Source organism: Halyomorpha halys, unplaced genomic scaffold (assembly GCF_000696795.3).
Source record: "Halyomorpha halys isolate HHAL.00 unplaced genomic scaffold, Hhal_1.1 Scaffold367.1, whole genome shotgun sequence".
NCBI lineage: Eukaryota > Metazoa > Arthropoda > Insecta > Hemiptera > Pentatomidae > Halyomorpha > Halyomorpha halys.
The window spans coordinates 240,500-258,068 of NW_027115775.1; the positions used below are offsets into that span (position 1 = coordinate 240,500).

Below are 17,569 nucleotides of genomic sequence, written 5' to 3' on the forward strand. Positions count from 1 at the left end.
GTAAATAATCTTCCATAGCAAAACAAAAATTAGAACAAAATTAGTTGTAAATTATTTTTCATCTGATTAACTTTTCGCTTTCCATATGGTTCATAACCTGAAGGTTATTTCTGGAAAGTATTTGGAAGACCTTATTTGTAATTTATACTGCTTAGTAGCTTAGTGGTATTATTATAATTATATAATTAATTAACAAGGAGTCTGATAAGGTAATCATAAAGATGGGAAAAGGACCCTGAACCCTTAATTAATTAAAATAAAAAATAAGAATAAATTTCACAAGTAATAATATAATAAATAAATAATCTTCCATAAATAAACAAATTTAGTTGTAAATTATTTTTCTTCTGATATTTAATTGTTCGCTTTTCATTAGGTTCATAACCTGGAGGTTATTTCTGAAAAGTATTTGGAAGACCTTATTTGTAATTTACACTGCTTAATAGCTTAATGGTATATATTCGTATAAAATTTTTGTAGATATAAAGTTTGTACAATGCTCGAAATTCGATTATTTTCGTATCACAGAATGAGATAACGACGACCCACATTCTATGTAAAATCTGGAAAGAGGGGGTGGGTGAAGTAATGAAACAGTTACGAAATGATATTATGAAAATTTTCTTCTGAAGAATAAAAGGTGTCACCACATCTCAACCACATTCACCAGTGAGATGTAGGTGACATTAATTTGAAAGTGATTCCAGGCTACAAGGAACTGACTCCAGAGTAAACGAGGTTAATGGTCTATCCAATATTGGAGTATTATAATAAGGCCTCCTAATAAAAATCGGACTAGAGGGATAAATAATAATCATCACGATGTAATTGACTTTGTAATTCAATAATTATATTCTGGTAATATATAAAATCATTCTATTATATGTTTCCTTTATTGTAAGAGAATTTATTGAAAATGTTTTATTTTATTAGATTTCCAGATTTTTTTATAACATAATTATAACCATTTTGATAAATCGTTGAAAAATATATGAGAAAAAATCCATGAATTTTCTTCAATCTTTCGAAACCTATGGCCTGATTCATACGTTTGTCACCTGTTGCAAGTGGAAATTACCTAGGGTAAGCGCACCAGTTATTGACAGACCAATTGTTTAACTTGTCCTTTAAACTGTTGGTAAACAAATTGAGCAACAGACGTCGGTACCTACAACCTTGTTTTTCCAAGAGAAGCCTGGTGGACCTTGAACTTTTTCTGACCTCTAGTTTAACCTATTTTTATTGTAGAAAAAAGAAAAATGAAAGAAAACGTTAGTATAAGTTTTAACAAATAGCCATTAAATTCAAATTTGTATCAAATATTTTTATCAGATATTTGTTAACGTAGTTACCCAGAAATATTAAATTGTTACAACTCTGAATTTAAGCTAATACTGCTTAAGATAAATTACAAGATTTTAAATAATTTTTTCATACACAGTTGATAAAATATCTGTTCAACCCAGTTACAACTATTTGTCGACTTTTCATATTAACTCGTGTGTTCAATATAATGCATTTATTACTGTATTTATTTGTATGATAATGGATCATACTATTTTTTAAAAAAATCAATTTAGAACACCAAAATATAAGACAAATAAATATTACTGGAATTCCCTCATTAATTACTTCTCGATTTATTATTCCAAAGATTGGGTATATTATTTAACTATTTAAAACACCACGAACATAACTTTCTGTATGTAATGGTAAGTCCAAACGTATGGATCCATCACTAGTGCTATTTGTGGCCGAGGGAGTTATACGCATTAACTCCCTTTGGATGGCTTTAATATCCACGGAACTGTAGCGGCACCGGTCCAAATCCGGCCTGGAGGACCCACGCAATGAAAACCTGACCGTCACCACGGTTAGATTAGAATGATATCATGTAAAAAATAAATTAATAGAGGATCCATCAATACCGCTTGCCTTCGATTTGAGTCCCACTAGGTCATAGGAAATTTGTGTATTGGCAACTAATTTGTAGAATCCTGTATCTGCCTATCCACACGCTTGTGCATGTAAGCACTTGCTATAGTTTGACAAATTTGTAATCGCATCATAAGACTGCTAACCTTGGATAGAAATCTTTTTGGTGGGTTCCACATTTACTTCAAAAACAAATTTTCGGTTTATTTAAAGCAAACTGTGTTGAAATTAGGGAATCTTACACAACAAGTATCAAATTAATATTATAACTAATTTTGAAGCAGTAAACTAATGTCTCAATGTTATTACAATGTAACCAATCCTTGATATAGAATACTAACTCTCGAATCGACAATATCATTTACATAAAGATTCCATCAACTCAAGAGATTATAGCAGCAAGAATGAGACATACTTCAAAAGTTATGAGATCGAGTCTGGTAAGAAATTTGGGCATTTTATAATTTTTTTATGTTTCCTAGCAATTCCTTTTACTATTTTATTACCTGTCAACCAGTTGTAACTAAGACAGTGATGGAAATTTAGAACAAAGAGGGTTTTGTTGTTCAAATCATGACTTCTTATATGCCTTTCTTTAAAATATAGTGAATACAAATATCCCTAATTATATCATTTTTTATAAAGAAAGTCTCAAAGTTATATCCAACGTTTCATTGTCAGTGTCCATCTTCTAGTCAGTATGTCATTGTACAGGAGCCCGATGCATAAAATATACCACATAATTAGCTACATCAGCAAATAATTTTAAAAAACAGTTTGCATCCCACTTAATACAGAAAATCATTTTTAAGACTATTACTAATTAGCTATGTCGATCGTTTATTGACCATGTGTTACATGGCAACGTTTCGTCCCAATTAGTACTGAAGTACTGGAGGGTAAAAAAAAAAAAATACAAACAACTTAAATAATGCAACAAACTAAGAGAATAGATACTGGTACTGGTATTTGGTTGGGGGAACAAGTCCGGCAAGTGGGCCTAGTGGTCCTTCTTGTCTGCCCCAGGTGGGAATCGAACCCACAACGTTCCGAACCGAGCGCACTGGAGCCTGCGCCCCAACCCGACGGCCATCACGTCCCTAAGAGAATAGATAGTACAAAATAAAAGTGAACTAAGGTGACTAAATATGATTTAAAATATGTAACTTCCATATTTTTTTTTTTGAAAGGTGAGTTCTTTGCCGAGTTTAGAGACTTGAGCTATCTGATTATAGTTCTGTTCACCTTTCAATTGTATTAAATGGATTATTTTGGGAGATATCACGGAGTGTTTTCAATTTTCTATTGATATCATGAATCTCACATCATCAAAGTTTCGTCTTTTGAAGAAAGGCATATAAGGAGAGATTTCAAAAATAGCCATACTTTATTTATTTCTTGATTGGATGAGATTTTTAAGGTTTATTTTTGAGATCATATAATTTTTTTTTTTGGTTGGCTCTACAGATCTTAGTTCTTTTGGCCGCCGGAACCAGCCTTCTACACGCCTGCCTGTCTTGGTTTACTGCTTTCCAGTTTGCTGCATACAACTCTTTCGCATCTTTATCGATTCTGGTTTTTGGCCTCCAACGTGGTCTCTTGCCAACTATACAAGCATTCAATATACATGTGAGCGATCTACTTAAAAAGGAAGGACTTATTTTAAAGGCCTCATTGCAGCTACAACCTTAATTCTAAGTAGGAGTATGCTGTGTTAGAAATAATTATAGTCTCTTCCAGGGGTCAAGAAAATTCTATTAAATTGAAAATTCATGACAATTATTAAATGTTTGTACGCTTCTTTGTCAGGGGTTACCGAGGTTGAGCTATACTCATGGTAGAGTCACAATTGTATCCAATGGTCTATATAGTATTTATTGGTAAGTATATACTTTCGATTTTTACTACTGTATTTGAAATAAAAAAACTTGGGCTATCATTGCCAGTGATGAAGCAACGATACAACTCTTCCAATACCCAACATATTGGGTGAGGCTGGACAGAAGTGTGGCTTTTACCTTTATTTGTAGAGCCCTTTCAAAGAGAGAATGCCACCCGACCCGATTTCTCTCGGCTCGTGGAAGAGACTATAGAGCAGGATTAATTAGCTTTTTCTTTTGTAAAAGTTTTTTAATATGGTTTATTTTTTCCTTTAAACAATTATTTAAACGCTTAACTTCCAGGAGCGTCAGAGACCGACTCAATGTCTGCCCTATTCTGTAAGAAGCCTGACGCAGACTACCAGTAGAAACTCTCAAGGATTGGATTTGAGCACATTGTTATTCGTCCTGCCTGGAATATACAAAGGGTACTAGTTGTTTCTTCCCCTTAAATCTAAAACCTTATGTTAAGAAAATTGTATATCCGTATTTATGTCATTTAAAGATATAGAAACTATGTGTAAATTAGTAGAGTATGGTGGTCCGATATTCTGTTAATCATAACCAGTTAATGTGGACCAAACATGCTGCTTTATTAAGATATAAAAGTTGTTCGGTGTCATATTTTAATATTAAGTATTATACACACTAATACATATACTTAGTGGTAATTTTAAGAATCAGACATATTAGGAGTGAGGCTATACAAATGTTCCTTGAGGTTACATTTAGGTAGGCAGGAGTGACAATAGATAAGTGAAACTTAATATTATTCCTTCTAAATACTGTTATCCACTTACAGTACCTATTAATTTTATTTATTAGATTGAAAATTTAGTCTTATGGTAGACGTGCATTTGAAAATCTCCTTTGACTATTGGCAAATTTTCGGAGGTTAACAATAAAAGTTGGGAGATGCTAGTCAGTAAGATATATGTTTCATCATTCGCAACATCTTTCATTTATATATCCCTGTGATTAATGGTCTTTCGGCAAATGTAGCAGCCAGTTTTTTAGTCTAATTAACATCTTTGAACTATCACTATACCCTAAGTATCTCGATAAAATCTATTAAAAATACTCTCTTTACGATATTCCATCGCCGATATATTTATTAGTGGTTGTTCTAAAAACGAAAGCATTAAAAAAAAATCACAAAATGTTTGATCATTTACATAATTCAAATTTTGTAAGCTGTTAGAATTATGATAGTCTACTAGAATTTTAATTTTATGATATCGTTTGGTGATTTCAACTGGCTAAATCTTGTGCATTTTTTCCTAAGTTTCATACGATAATAGGGGTATTCATACAACTAATACAAACCTGCTAAATATGTTAAAGTATTATTTGCTAAAGTAAGGTTATCTATTTTCTCTAAAAAAGCTTTGAAAACATGTGAACAATTCCATTATAACCTTCTCTGCGAGTTTTACGAATTTAACAAATTAGCACAGGTCGCGTGAATACCCTTATTTTCAAACAAATCTGCTAATTTATCATTGACAAAAATAGTTAAGATCTTTTAGTTTAAATTAAAATATACAAATTACTTTGTTTGTATTCACGAATTCGCTAATCATTCAAATTTTCAGAATTCATATTCTATCATACTTGCATCAAAATAATGATTTAGTAATGATCGGTATAAAGATAAAATATTTTTAAATAATTAATTAAATATAGTTTTAAAATTCATGAACCGATATCCGGGACCATTGATACCTTAAAGTTATATTCCAAATGTTTATATTACAACCTTAAATACATTCGTTGGCCTGTTTGATCAGCAGATAATACAAATACATAATGATTGCAATGAACTATTTCAGAAGTCTAATGTGCATACATAAGCTCGCGTTTAGAGAGAGATAGAAACATTGAGAGGCAAGTTGGTTATGTATAAATTATAATTATTCATGTGCGATAATATTGACAAATGTATATATGTTAGGTTTCAAAACAATGAAAATGACAACAGCTTATCGCATTAATGCTATTATTAAACAAATGTATCATATATTTTGATCTCAGCTGGCGGGTCAAATATGCTGCAAGGATAGCTTTTGAATATTTTGGCTTTGTAATTGACGCATGTCTTCCTAAAATAAGTTAATTTACTAATGTAGACTAGTGTTATTAAAGTATACTAAATTTATAATATTATTTATCGAAATATACTCGAATAATTTATTTAATTTCGAATAATAATAATTCTGAATGTACGGTTCTTCTTTTTTGAGTAAGACATTTACTTTTGTTTGTTTAAAGACTTTTTTTTTTTTTAGACTAATTTTATTTTTTATTCCAATATCCTACCACTGATTTTTAAAATTGTACCTAAAATCTATTTTCTCAATAGGGAGGTAGGGTTTGACGTCATGTAAATTTATAAATAACCTACAACATGCGGCTTAAGTTATAGTTAATCTATAACTTATAACCTAAGTTATACATAGCCTCATATAACCAGCTTATCAATCTTGAACTTGTGTTTCTAGAGTATTTTAAAATCATTGAGAAATATAATTTTTCAGTTTTAATCTTTACCGATCTATGATCTCAAAATGGTATTATATAAATCATTTACAAGCCTTTTTTTAAATATTATATTAAAAAAATCTATAAAAAATTTCAAATGAAACAAATAATTTTTATATAAAGTAGTACATTAAAAAGTGATATCTGTCTAGGAAAAAATATTAGAACTCATGTAGTACCTTGGATTTAATATGAATCATATAATTTTTCAAATTTAACATTTTTAGCAATGTTAAATATTATATATTATTTTCATTCCTTGTATTGTTCTTTTTTCTTCTCAAGTTCCATAAGTTCAAAAAATGAAGGAAATGATAAGTTCAAAAAATAGTCTAAGATCATTAAAAGTAAGCCATTACTTTTTGTCCTTGTTGTACGTCAACAACATTGACCTGTTTGAACACTAATTATTTTTTATACATAAACTAAATGAACAACATAACAAATTATATCATACTATATATAAAAATATCTCTTAGCATTGCAAATACCATCAATAATCATTAAACTATTAGGCCTAGACGAAGGCATGTATCCCCAGGTGAAAACGGATCATCAAGTATACTACACATGCTCAAGTATGCTTGAGCGTTTTTTGCTATCATGGGAACACCATGGTCTGTTCTAAGTATAGCTTAAACTTTGTCTTATATGCTTTCTAATATTTTTGTGAACTCTTTAGTGTGTTTCTCTTAAAGGGACTACCTAAAAGAATTCATAAGCAAGCATGCTTGAGTATGTGTAGCCAACCTAAGGCTAATATTGGCTATGCAATTTTTGGAATAAGTGCTTATGAGCTAGTGAATTGTTTCCCTTCTAACGGTTTAATGGCTATCTGATCCAAGTAAAAAACTTTTATTCCAAATAATGATTCTTCTTATAATTCTAACTCTGAGTCAAGCAAACGATCAGCTTTTGCAAATAATTTGTGACGGTCCTAACTATAAATGAAACTATTTATTAAGCTGCTTCTTGTTCTGAAACAAGTTCATTTTTTTTCAATTCCCACAATATAAGATTTTTTTTTTCAAATTTAGCAGTATAGTGTTAAAATGCTAATCGAAGAACTTTTATTATAATTTTTATCTTTTTCTTGTCGCATATTTTTTACATGTTGGATTCTAGATTTAAATTTAATCCCTGGTAAATTTTCTTAAAGGATTTTCCTTATTTCTAACTGGAGGATGTAACTCATTTTTTTTCTATCATATTTTCATCATTAAAGAACATTTAAAACTGATTCAAAGCAGGATTTAAAATTAGATATAAAAAGGACATAAGCTTATGTAAAGTTAATTATTTTCTTAAAAGGTGCATTTAAATACCTTTTAGCCTACGAAGATGTGTATTTTTTAAAAATATTAAATCAAATTGAACATTTTGTAAATTAAATTAATAATTATGATTGACTTATCCAAAATAAACCTATCCGACATATTGGCGACCTGTAAACAGGGATTCAGAAAGGAGAATGAGAAATGAATGCTTACCGACACGAGTGTCAGTGGCGTAGCCAAAGAAGGTTCCAGGAAGTTCAGTCCCCTCCCCCCACCATGCGAATTTACAAATTATTTATAATGATTCAGTAATTTACAAACCTTAAAACTGATAAAATTTGTTGTTAAAGAAAATATTATGTTATCCATACTTACTTTATCAATAATGATTTTCTATACAACGGACAAAAAGTAGATCCTGTGATTGGTCTTCCTTCCCCCAAAACGAAATGGCTACGCCACCGCTGTTGGACTGCAATTGGAAACCGGATGGCCTAATTGTATAGTGTAGATACTACATGGATAAAGCACTTTTATTTTTTAGTCAATTATTATAGACGAATGGATGAATGTTTTACAATTATTTTAGTTAATTGTGCTTAAACATATAATTTCACTGCTATTGTTTAATATAGTTCTCGTTGATGTTCGATTTCATGGATGCTATAATTGTTAAATAGAAATTGACGGTGTTTCATGGATGGAGTAAGCTATAATTTAGCCATGAAACTTTGTCGAGTCCACTCCCTGACAGGAGCTTGTCGTCCTGATGACTGTACCTAACTGTTCTTTATTGTAGATTAAGCTGCTCAGAAGTGTTGATCCTGTTTAAATCTTTCACGAATTATGCAGGTGAAGGAGATTACAAATTGCGATAAAGGTAGATAGTTTGGTCTTTATTATTCAGCTGGAGATAAATTCCGACTTTCACCCTACGAGATATAGATTATAGAAAAGAAAAAATTAATTTTCGCCAGACAAATCAAACATTTTTCTTAATATAAAACCATAAAGGAAGCTATTTTTAGTGGTGGTTATTACATTAGTGCATATGAACAGGTTCTCTGATATAATAAAAAAAAAAATACTCTGTAGTAAAAAAGAAATAACAAATATTTATTTGATTAGAGATGTTTATCGGGGGGTGCGATCAGCAAAGAACATAAATAAACAAACCTTTTTTTTTTTTACTATCCAAATATCAGTTATCAATTTTTTGTCATTTATGATTCAATTCAATATTTTGTATAATTCCAAATTTGTTTGTATACAATTCCTTTTCAATTTTATGTTTCTCTAAATGTTGTTGTTATCTCTTTTGCTCTATAGCCCTGATGAAGACCTGAAACTCAGGTCGAAATGTCGGCATAAAATAAATAAATATTGTTTTGTTTATTTATGTCGTTCTTTGCTGACTGCACCCCGCCGACAAACTTCTCCAATAATTGATCTACGGTCAACCATCTACACCTCAAATAGTTATTTGAATGTGTAAATCAAAAGAAACGGCACCTTGACTCTGATAGATGTAGTCTACTCAGCTAGAGCAGTGAACGCCCTGAAATTGTCTCAGAGAGGGAAATAGGGAGTGATTTCGCTGGCTCCTGTAATTCCCCAACAGATCGGTCGTGCTCCAGCAATTTTTTTTTACAACTGCTAATTTAGCGTATACAAGTAAAATTTCTTCCAAATTTTTATTTAACTTATTTATTTTCAGTGTATCAATAGGCTTATTTAAAAGGGAAAGAAATTCTTTATTTCTCAATTAAAAAGGAAGCGATATACAATTAACCTTTTCAATGTCATCTAATTTTTTGAAAACGTTCCGTTTTGCACTGACTTAACAAAAGTAATAAAATCATAAAAACTGGAGGTGTCTCTACTTATTACGTGTATTTGTTTTAAGTTTATTGCTCAATAAAAATAGTGCCGGGCGATTCTGATATCGTTTCATTTCACAAAAAATTGTAAAAAAAAAAAAGTAATAGTTACACAAAACGTTTTTTTTTAATTTTTATTTATTTTTTAAACTAACTTTATAATTTTATCATTTTACAAAAATACTTAAATAAATTATTCGTATTTAATTGCATATTTTTATCAATTTATAAGTACAGTAATATAAAATTACCTCATTATTCATATTTGAGGTTAGGAAAAAATTTTAAAAGGTAAAAACTAATTAGACCCATAAAACAGATGATTTTTTTTTTATTAATAATTTCAATTTATCTGTCAAAATGTTTGAGCTATCTGGCAAAGGGATTATGTAATCTATAAAACGCTATAAAATCTATAGACACTAATTCTAATTGTGTACGTTTTCTAATAGACATCTTGATCCCCCAAAGTCGCATAATGGAGCTAATGGAATCTTAAAACCTGGCCAAAAGACAAAAAATTCAAATCCGGATCTTGAGTATAAATTAACAGGGTAGTTTTAAATAGGTACCTCAGCTGACTGGAAATCGATGTTTTCTCACCTCGAGGGTATTTAATTTTTTTTAGTAAAAAAAATTCATTTTTTAATTTCTCCATTTCATGTTTTAATATTTTCCCCTAACAAGTTCCTATTCCAGCTTTAAGCTGTTTCTCATCGATCATAAATGTTATTTTAAGGTTATTCCAACAAAGAAATGTTAAAACTTTGGTCTGAAAGTTCTCAAATATTTCACCTCTAGCTGAATATGACAGTTCGTCTAGTTCAGTGGTTCATAAAGTGGGTGTGTTATTATTTTTATTATTTTGTGTAATTTGCTACTTGCTAAACAACTTATTATCATAATAATGTTATCTTTTTAGTTTTATTTTCGCTTACCATAAATAGGAACAATGCAGGATTTAAGCTATAAGATTGGAATAATCATATAAATCTCGAAAATAACACTTATTAATGTGTTTGTAGATTATTTTGAATATTTATTTCGGAATCAGCATCTCACAAAACATAAGGATTGTATGTTTCAGAATCTTGACCAGGAATTTAGATATTGGCCCCAATGTTTGGCGGGACTTCTGCCGCTCCGTTACTGATCTGGAACAGGGATCGCTAAACGTTTCTGATAATCGATTGTCTACGAATCTCTAATCATGAACTTGTTCCTTAATGCCAATAGAATTAGGTTAGAATATATTTTTGTTTTTATTAACAAGACACTTTTAAGTAATTGTTACCTATGAAAATAAAAATTAGAAAACAGAAAAATACCCTTTAGATTTTATAGTGAATATTTCAAATGGCATCAATCGACTATCTTTCCCGGAATAAGTTTATAGCGATCCCTGATCTAAATTAATTAATTATTTATTCACAGGATTGCCATGATATCCTTATGCTTGCTAAAAAAAAAAACATCAAGATTGATGGGTCAATTTGACCTCTTTTGATATAGCACCTTTCAGTCGAGACGTCTAGCTTCCTTACCGGGGCGGGTCTGGATTCTAAAGATCGATAAAGATGGAATGATCCTGCGGTGGAATGAGGATAATAGGATTGATACAGGAACTTGACCCTCCATCGTGCCACGCTGGGCCAAGGCAATCCTTTCTAGGTTATGATTTATATAAAGGCATTCATGGTTCTCATTAAGGAGAGGCCGGTGCCTTATTAGTGTTAGATGTAGACAAAACTGTTTCTCTGAGATTTTTTTACCTAAGTGATTTTATCTATAAACCCTTATTTGTAATGTAAGGCTGCTTGAATGGAGTGTTGTGATATATATATATATATAATTTTATGTACCCCCTCGTAATCAACATTCAATATTTTTTTTTGCTTTTTCAATATTTCCATAATAGCTATTCATACTGATTGCATAAAATATATGGAAAAATTCGATCGGCTTATCATTTTTATACCAGGAAAATCCCAAAAGTAAGATCTTTTTTTTAGAAACTCAAAATTCGGTTTATTTACAGTAATGGATACACCATTTTAAAGGTTCAAAATTTGTCTTTTTTCCTACAAAACCACCACTTCGATCAACGATTTTTCGAAGACTAGTACGACACGGGCTGACGTCAGCTTCTTCAAAAGTACATGGATTAAAGTGAAGGTTATGTAGATAAATAGAAAAATGTTCAGCCTTTAAAATGATGGAAATATAATAGAAAATAAACGTATTTGAGTATTTATAAAAAAAAAAAAAAATAAGACACCTTATTTCTGGGATCACTTTATAAAATATTCCTCTGCTTGTGTATTGGCGCACCTATGCTTGTGTTTGTTGTTAACTTTAATGAGTGGTGTATAATCATTTTTACCGTTTGAATTTAATTTATAATTAAATAATATATTAATTTGAATTCAGAACAGTTTTATATCACCGTTGGTACCATTCATAGAGTATCCTTTTGGTAAATGTATGCCTCATAAATTATGTACTCGATCAGTGTTAGTAATATTGCAACAACATTGTAACAGTTACCTATGTTTGAGTAAATCTTTCTGCCTATTTCTATATACTTAGTTGTCCATATAAACTGTAAATACCACATCATACTTTTCATCCTTTCTATCTTTCATGTATTAAATGGCTTTATTCTTGTTAAATATTATTCTTAATCGACTTCTAGCATTAAGCTTCTTCTATTGCCGTTTACTTTTGTACGCATGAATACATTATGAATATGTTAAATCCTCCTTATATTTGTAATAAGAGATGCATGTACAAATCCCCTGTAGTCACTGTATTAGTTATGTGTTTGAAGTTCTTATATCAAATAATAAATTCATAATTAACTTAAGAACAATTTGTAATATATAATTCCATTTAGAAAAGGTTTCGGTTCGAATGTAGGCCGGTTTGTGAGTTCAATATTGACCTTATAAGGTCTTATGAATTTTCTTGAGGATTTGGAAAAAAAAAAGAAAAAGTAAGTTCAGGAAACACCCCATTTTAATGGTACCACTTAGTATAATTTGTATTACCTGAACTAGCTTTTGTTTTGAACGAATTTTCAATTATTATTCTTTAGTCAAGATCAGGTTATAATTTTTTTTTAAATATCTTTATTGAAATTTACAACTGTATACTATATAATACATGGTTATAAAAATAAAAACGAAAAATTTCCTAAATTGTTTTCCCAAGTATATTTGCAAATATAACTTTAAAGAAAAGTGGGGTGGAATGAAGGGTTGGTTGCTTTTGACAGCTACTACGTCACACCTTGACCTGCACCTAGCTCTATCCATTCGATTTTCAAGATTTTTAGGCTCGGTATAGCGTTTCTAGCTTCAAACCCTACGTCCTAGAAATATTTTCTTCTTTTTTTTTCACTCTGACCTCTGTCAGTAATAAAATTTAGTTTAAAATGCGTTTTGTTTGTTTTTATAAATAAATAGAGAAGATTTCACATGAGTTTGATATCTTGAATTTGCTTCCTTTAATTGTCAATAAATTAATTCAAAATAAAAATTTCTGATAGAGTTAGTTACCGAATTATTTGATTCTTTTCATATATATTAGAATAATATGAACTATTGATTCACTTTAAATCTAAATTGACAATTTCGCAAAATCACCAACATTAAACCTTGCGTAGCTGGTGTGATTTAAATAAAGTCCTTTCTCTTTATAATTTAACATGAATGAATACAGGAAAGGTGCAGAGTCAGAAATAAACAGAAAATATGGGTACTCGTTTTTATGATGAGTATCTAGATTTAGTACTCATTATTCAACTTTATGAATAGTAATATGTTGACTCTCCTGAAAACAGAAATAATGTATTGTGGTTCAGAATATACGACATGGGAACTAACTTAAGGCCCGCTATTAACCTGTTGCATTCTTCTAAATTTCAAGGTCTTTGAAAAACTCAATAGTTATTATTTAAAAAATTGTGGTCGTTTAATACGCGCAATCTAAATCTTACTTACGTTCTTTATCACTTGTATTCTATTGTAATTTTTTCCCCATGAAATTACACCATTGGTGAAGATCGGGCAAGTTTGTGGAACCATTTAAAAATTAAAGGAACGTATTTTGTCAACCTTAACATAGATAATCGTGTTTAATTTCCTATTAAATTGAAGTTCGCAATTTTCGGTACCTCTTAAACGGCTAAAAAATAAATTGAAGTATCCACTCAAAATTGAAAATTTAAGACAGCTTTTATGATTTCTACGAACATATGTATTAAATACGTCATTACTTTATTCAGTTTTGTTGTCCCATGAAACGTTCTTCGTATACTTCGAAACGATTGGGGCGCCCGTAGCTCAGGTCTTACTAATCTGAGATCTGCGGATGGCGCCTCAGTTTTGATTCCGGCCTGAGGACTTGACTTTTTTCATTAAGATGCGGTTCCACAAAACGAAAAAAGTCGACTTTTTTGATCTCCCACCATGGTTAGAATAGGTTGGTCACCTGTAGATAACCCACACCCCCCGTATGTCATAAATGACCAGGAAGGGGGTCATAAAAAAACTTCGAAACGATTAATTAAAAACATTAATTTTTGAGATGATGCTGTTTCAATCTATTACTTATCATACATTTCTATGACATTTTATGGCTCTGCTAGTAGAAATATATGAGCTGAATTTCAGATTATTTTCATTTAAAATTTTTTTTTTTCCGGTCCTCAAGATACGAGTGGTATATGTGCCTTTCTGATGTCCTTACTTGAAACATATTTCGATCACTTTTGTCGGAACGGTTTGTGGATAAGTCAATGCAAAGTATCAATATATATATTATTGTTATTAAAACATTATAATGATTATTTATAGCATAAGCTATTAAAAATAAAAACATGACAGGATCTTCCAGCTGGAAAGGTATTTCATCAAAGCTAATAAATTCTAGTGATGAGATTTTAAAAAAAATATTGATTATTTCCACAGGGGATGTTTTCAGCCCCTTGTTTTCAGTGTTCTTTTTAAGAAATTTTGTTCTCAAAGAAAATCGAAAGAGCATTTTATCTTCCAATATGTTTAATATTAAACAGAATTAAATCGACAATTTTCCAATTATTGGAGAGTACAATCTTGTAATATTATGACATTACAAAAAAAACAACTGAAAATATACATTCAATGAACTTAAACTACTGCTCAAGTATAGTAGTTTTTTACGTACTATATTTAGAAATACACAATTTAAAATATATTACTATATAATTCTTAAGACTGTTTCATAATCTACCTTTAAAGCTTTTTTTTGTTAGTAGAATAACCATCATAATTTATTCATTTCAAATTATTTAAATTATTAAACATCGATAAATGAAAAAGTTATTGTCAATATATTAAAAACTGTAATGTTCATGAAATTAGGGAAACTTTTTGTATCTTGATGAATTGTAATTTTTTTTTAATCGTTAACCAGCTATATTTTGATCTAACAATTGCCTCATGGTTATCAGCATATAACCAGATATCATATGGATTTTTATCATTGAGTTAATTTTATAAACTATGGTTAAGAAACTTAAAACATGAGTATAAGGTTACTTCAGTCTGCTGAACTGAATTATCGGGAAAATGATGTCGCTAGGTAGGGTACGATCAGAGATAATGTCCAACGGCACTTCAAGCGAGATCGAGTAACTCAAGGATGATGTCTTGTTTAAAATATTTCTGGAAGGGGTGGATTTCACGATGGCCGACTTCACTACGAACTGAATGACACTTGGTGTGCATTTAACTCTATTAAAGAGAAATAGGAGTGAAGTAATAATAGATGAAAAAAAAATCTTAGTTAGGTTAAGATTTTCCGAGTGGCAGTTAAAAAAAAAAAAATATTAGAAATAATAAAAAATGTTTATTAATAATCAACGTTTAACTTAAAAGTAATAATATTCTAACTAAAGGCATTTGAAACATTAATAATAAAATCAGCATATCTCAGTCAGAACCAAAATATTGACACACACATGGAGTGGGAGTAAAAAAATTTTATTTTTGTCATCTTGGGGAATGAGATAGCCCAGTTCTTCTGCCTAAATACATCAATTCATATCCTTGATTGGCTCATGAAAGTTTCTGTTGGCTGAAAATTCTTTGGCTTTCCATGACGAGCGAAGGGCTTCCTAGCCGCTTTCAAATAAAGTACATGAAATAAATCTCAGAATAGTTATTCGACTTTTGGAGAACAAATGCCATGGATATCCAGAAATATGGTAGGGATAGAGATCAGATTGTTTTTTCTTTACCTATTGAGTGAATTTAACTTTTTATACTGCATAAAACTGGACACTTAACGAAAACTGCATGTAACCGGAAATTGCAACTTAACATCGACAATGCTTTGGAGATTTCGATAAGAAGCAAAATTATATAAAATCAGTTCAATCAAGTTCTCATGTATCCTAACACTGTCGCCACTAATATATTAAAGTAATCATCTAAAATATTGTTAGAAGCCAAAAGGAGAGTCGAAATTTAAATTGAGAATACAAGGTGATTAACCGATAGTGAAATGGGGAAGAGCTTCTGTTTCGAAATATTTATCTATATGTAAATAAAAAAAAGTTTTAAATTAGTCGGTATGAATGTATATAAGTGTATCCTATATATAATAATCACCGAAGACTCCTGATTACTGAAAGTAACTGAGAACTCCAAAAGTTTAAGGGACGTCTTAAGTTCTTAAGACAATGCATAATGCACTTTTTTCTACCAAGACCATTAGACTTCCCACTTTACTCGTAAGCTCCAAAATTTCTTGTATTTTAAAAAAAACCTCATTTTTCTATAGCTTATTTTTTGAAGTTTAATAAAAATTATTCGATGAAATGAAATAAAAATAACCCTTATGGCCTATTTTGGTGACATTGAAAATATTTACATAGCTCTCTAGAGGAGTATAAAAACTAGTTAAAGGGCTATTTCTCAAATATCTATTGCTCAGAAAATATAAATAATCTTTGTCCATTAATCAATGCTATAATCGACTGAGATAGAATCGGCCGGTGGTCCAGACCAAAGCTAATTCCTTTTCGACTGACTTTCGGTTCCTCCCAGTTCAATCTACCATAACTCCTCCCCATTTACTATAGTTTAAACCTCTGGTCTTCCAAATAAACTAAATCAATCCTTCGTAATACTGACTTCACATACACATCTAAAGAGAAGACTAATGAGGAAAGACTATTTTTTATTCAATTTTAGATTATTTCCTCTACTTTCTATCTGTTTTTTAAACATTAGCGGTAAGGTTAGATATTGTTTATACTGGTCATATTGTTAATTGGTGGTATTTAGATTGTAAATAAATGATAAACTATCACATATATTACGGTTCGTGCTTACTGGCACAGAAACGTTACTTAGATCTAGTATATTATAAGTAAATGTGAAAAATACTCTTTATGTATGTTTGAAATTTTTGTGTTGAATATAAAGAATTGACTGATTAGTGTAACTGGGCTCATATTTCCTTGACGAGTTTCTGTTGTTGAAATTTAAATTTGAAATGTTTGAAACAAGAACAGAGATCAATCCATGTATTCTGTGTTAGATTATTGTTACATTGATGTTTAGATTTTAAAGTTGATTATGATAGCCTCTATGTGAACCCCACAATCGATATGGTGTTTTTGGTGTATGTGTATTCGTTGTCTTACAATTAATATAATAAAAAAAAAAGCCCCTTTAATGGTTAAAGGCATGTCAAAACACTGTGGTATCAAACTGTTAATATGTTGTTTATTGTTTAAGAAATTTAATATATGATTGCTGTTGAAATTATTAGTGAGTCACGCAATCTTTAGCACTAAGGTTTTAGTGATGTAATCAGAGTTGTGCCACAATTAACGGTAATTATTTTTATTGAAATACATATATATTTTATATTTAGTTTTCGAAAAATTAATATAGTTTTGTAAAAGAATGCATTTGTAATTTATACTTTTATTCGTTTGTACGTTACGATCTATTTATGCATAAGAAAATAGTGTATCTCTACTAAAGTAAGGGTGTCAAAG

At 30.2% G+C, this 17,569-nt stretch overlaps 1 protein-coding gene across 3 annotated transcripts in view; it reads left to right on the top strand.

Annotated features, from left to right (window-relative positions):
- Nucleotides 1-8,816, top strand: part of Gycbeta100B (guanylate cyclase soluble subunit beta-1-like) — a 98,198-nt gene extending 89,382 nt beyond the window's left edge. The window contains exons 15-16 of one of the 3 annotated variants that reach the window (XR_001343311.2): nt 3,403-3,564; nt 4,119-8,816. Coding sequence is in view for 2 of the 3 variants with exons in the window: in XM_014422359.2 (XP_014277845.1) it covers nt 4,119-4,158 (40 nt within the window). In the remaining variant the exon portion in view is untranslated. The other 2 variants (XM_014422359.2, XM_014422360.2) reach the window with 2 other exon arrangements.
- The last annotated feature ends 8,753 nt before the right edge of the window (nt 8,817-17,569 follow it).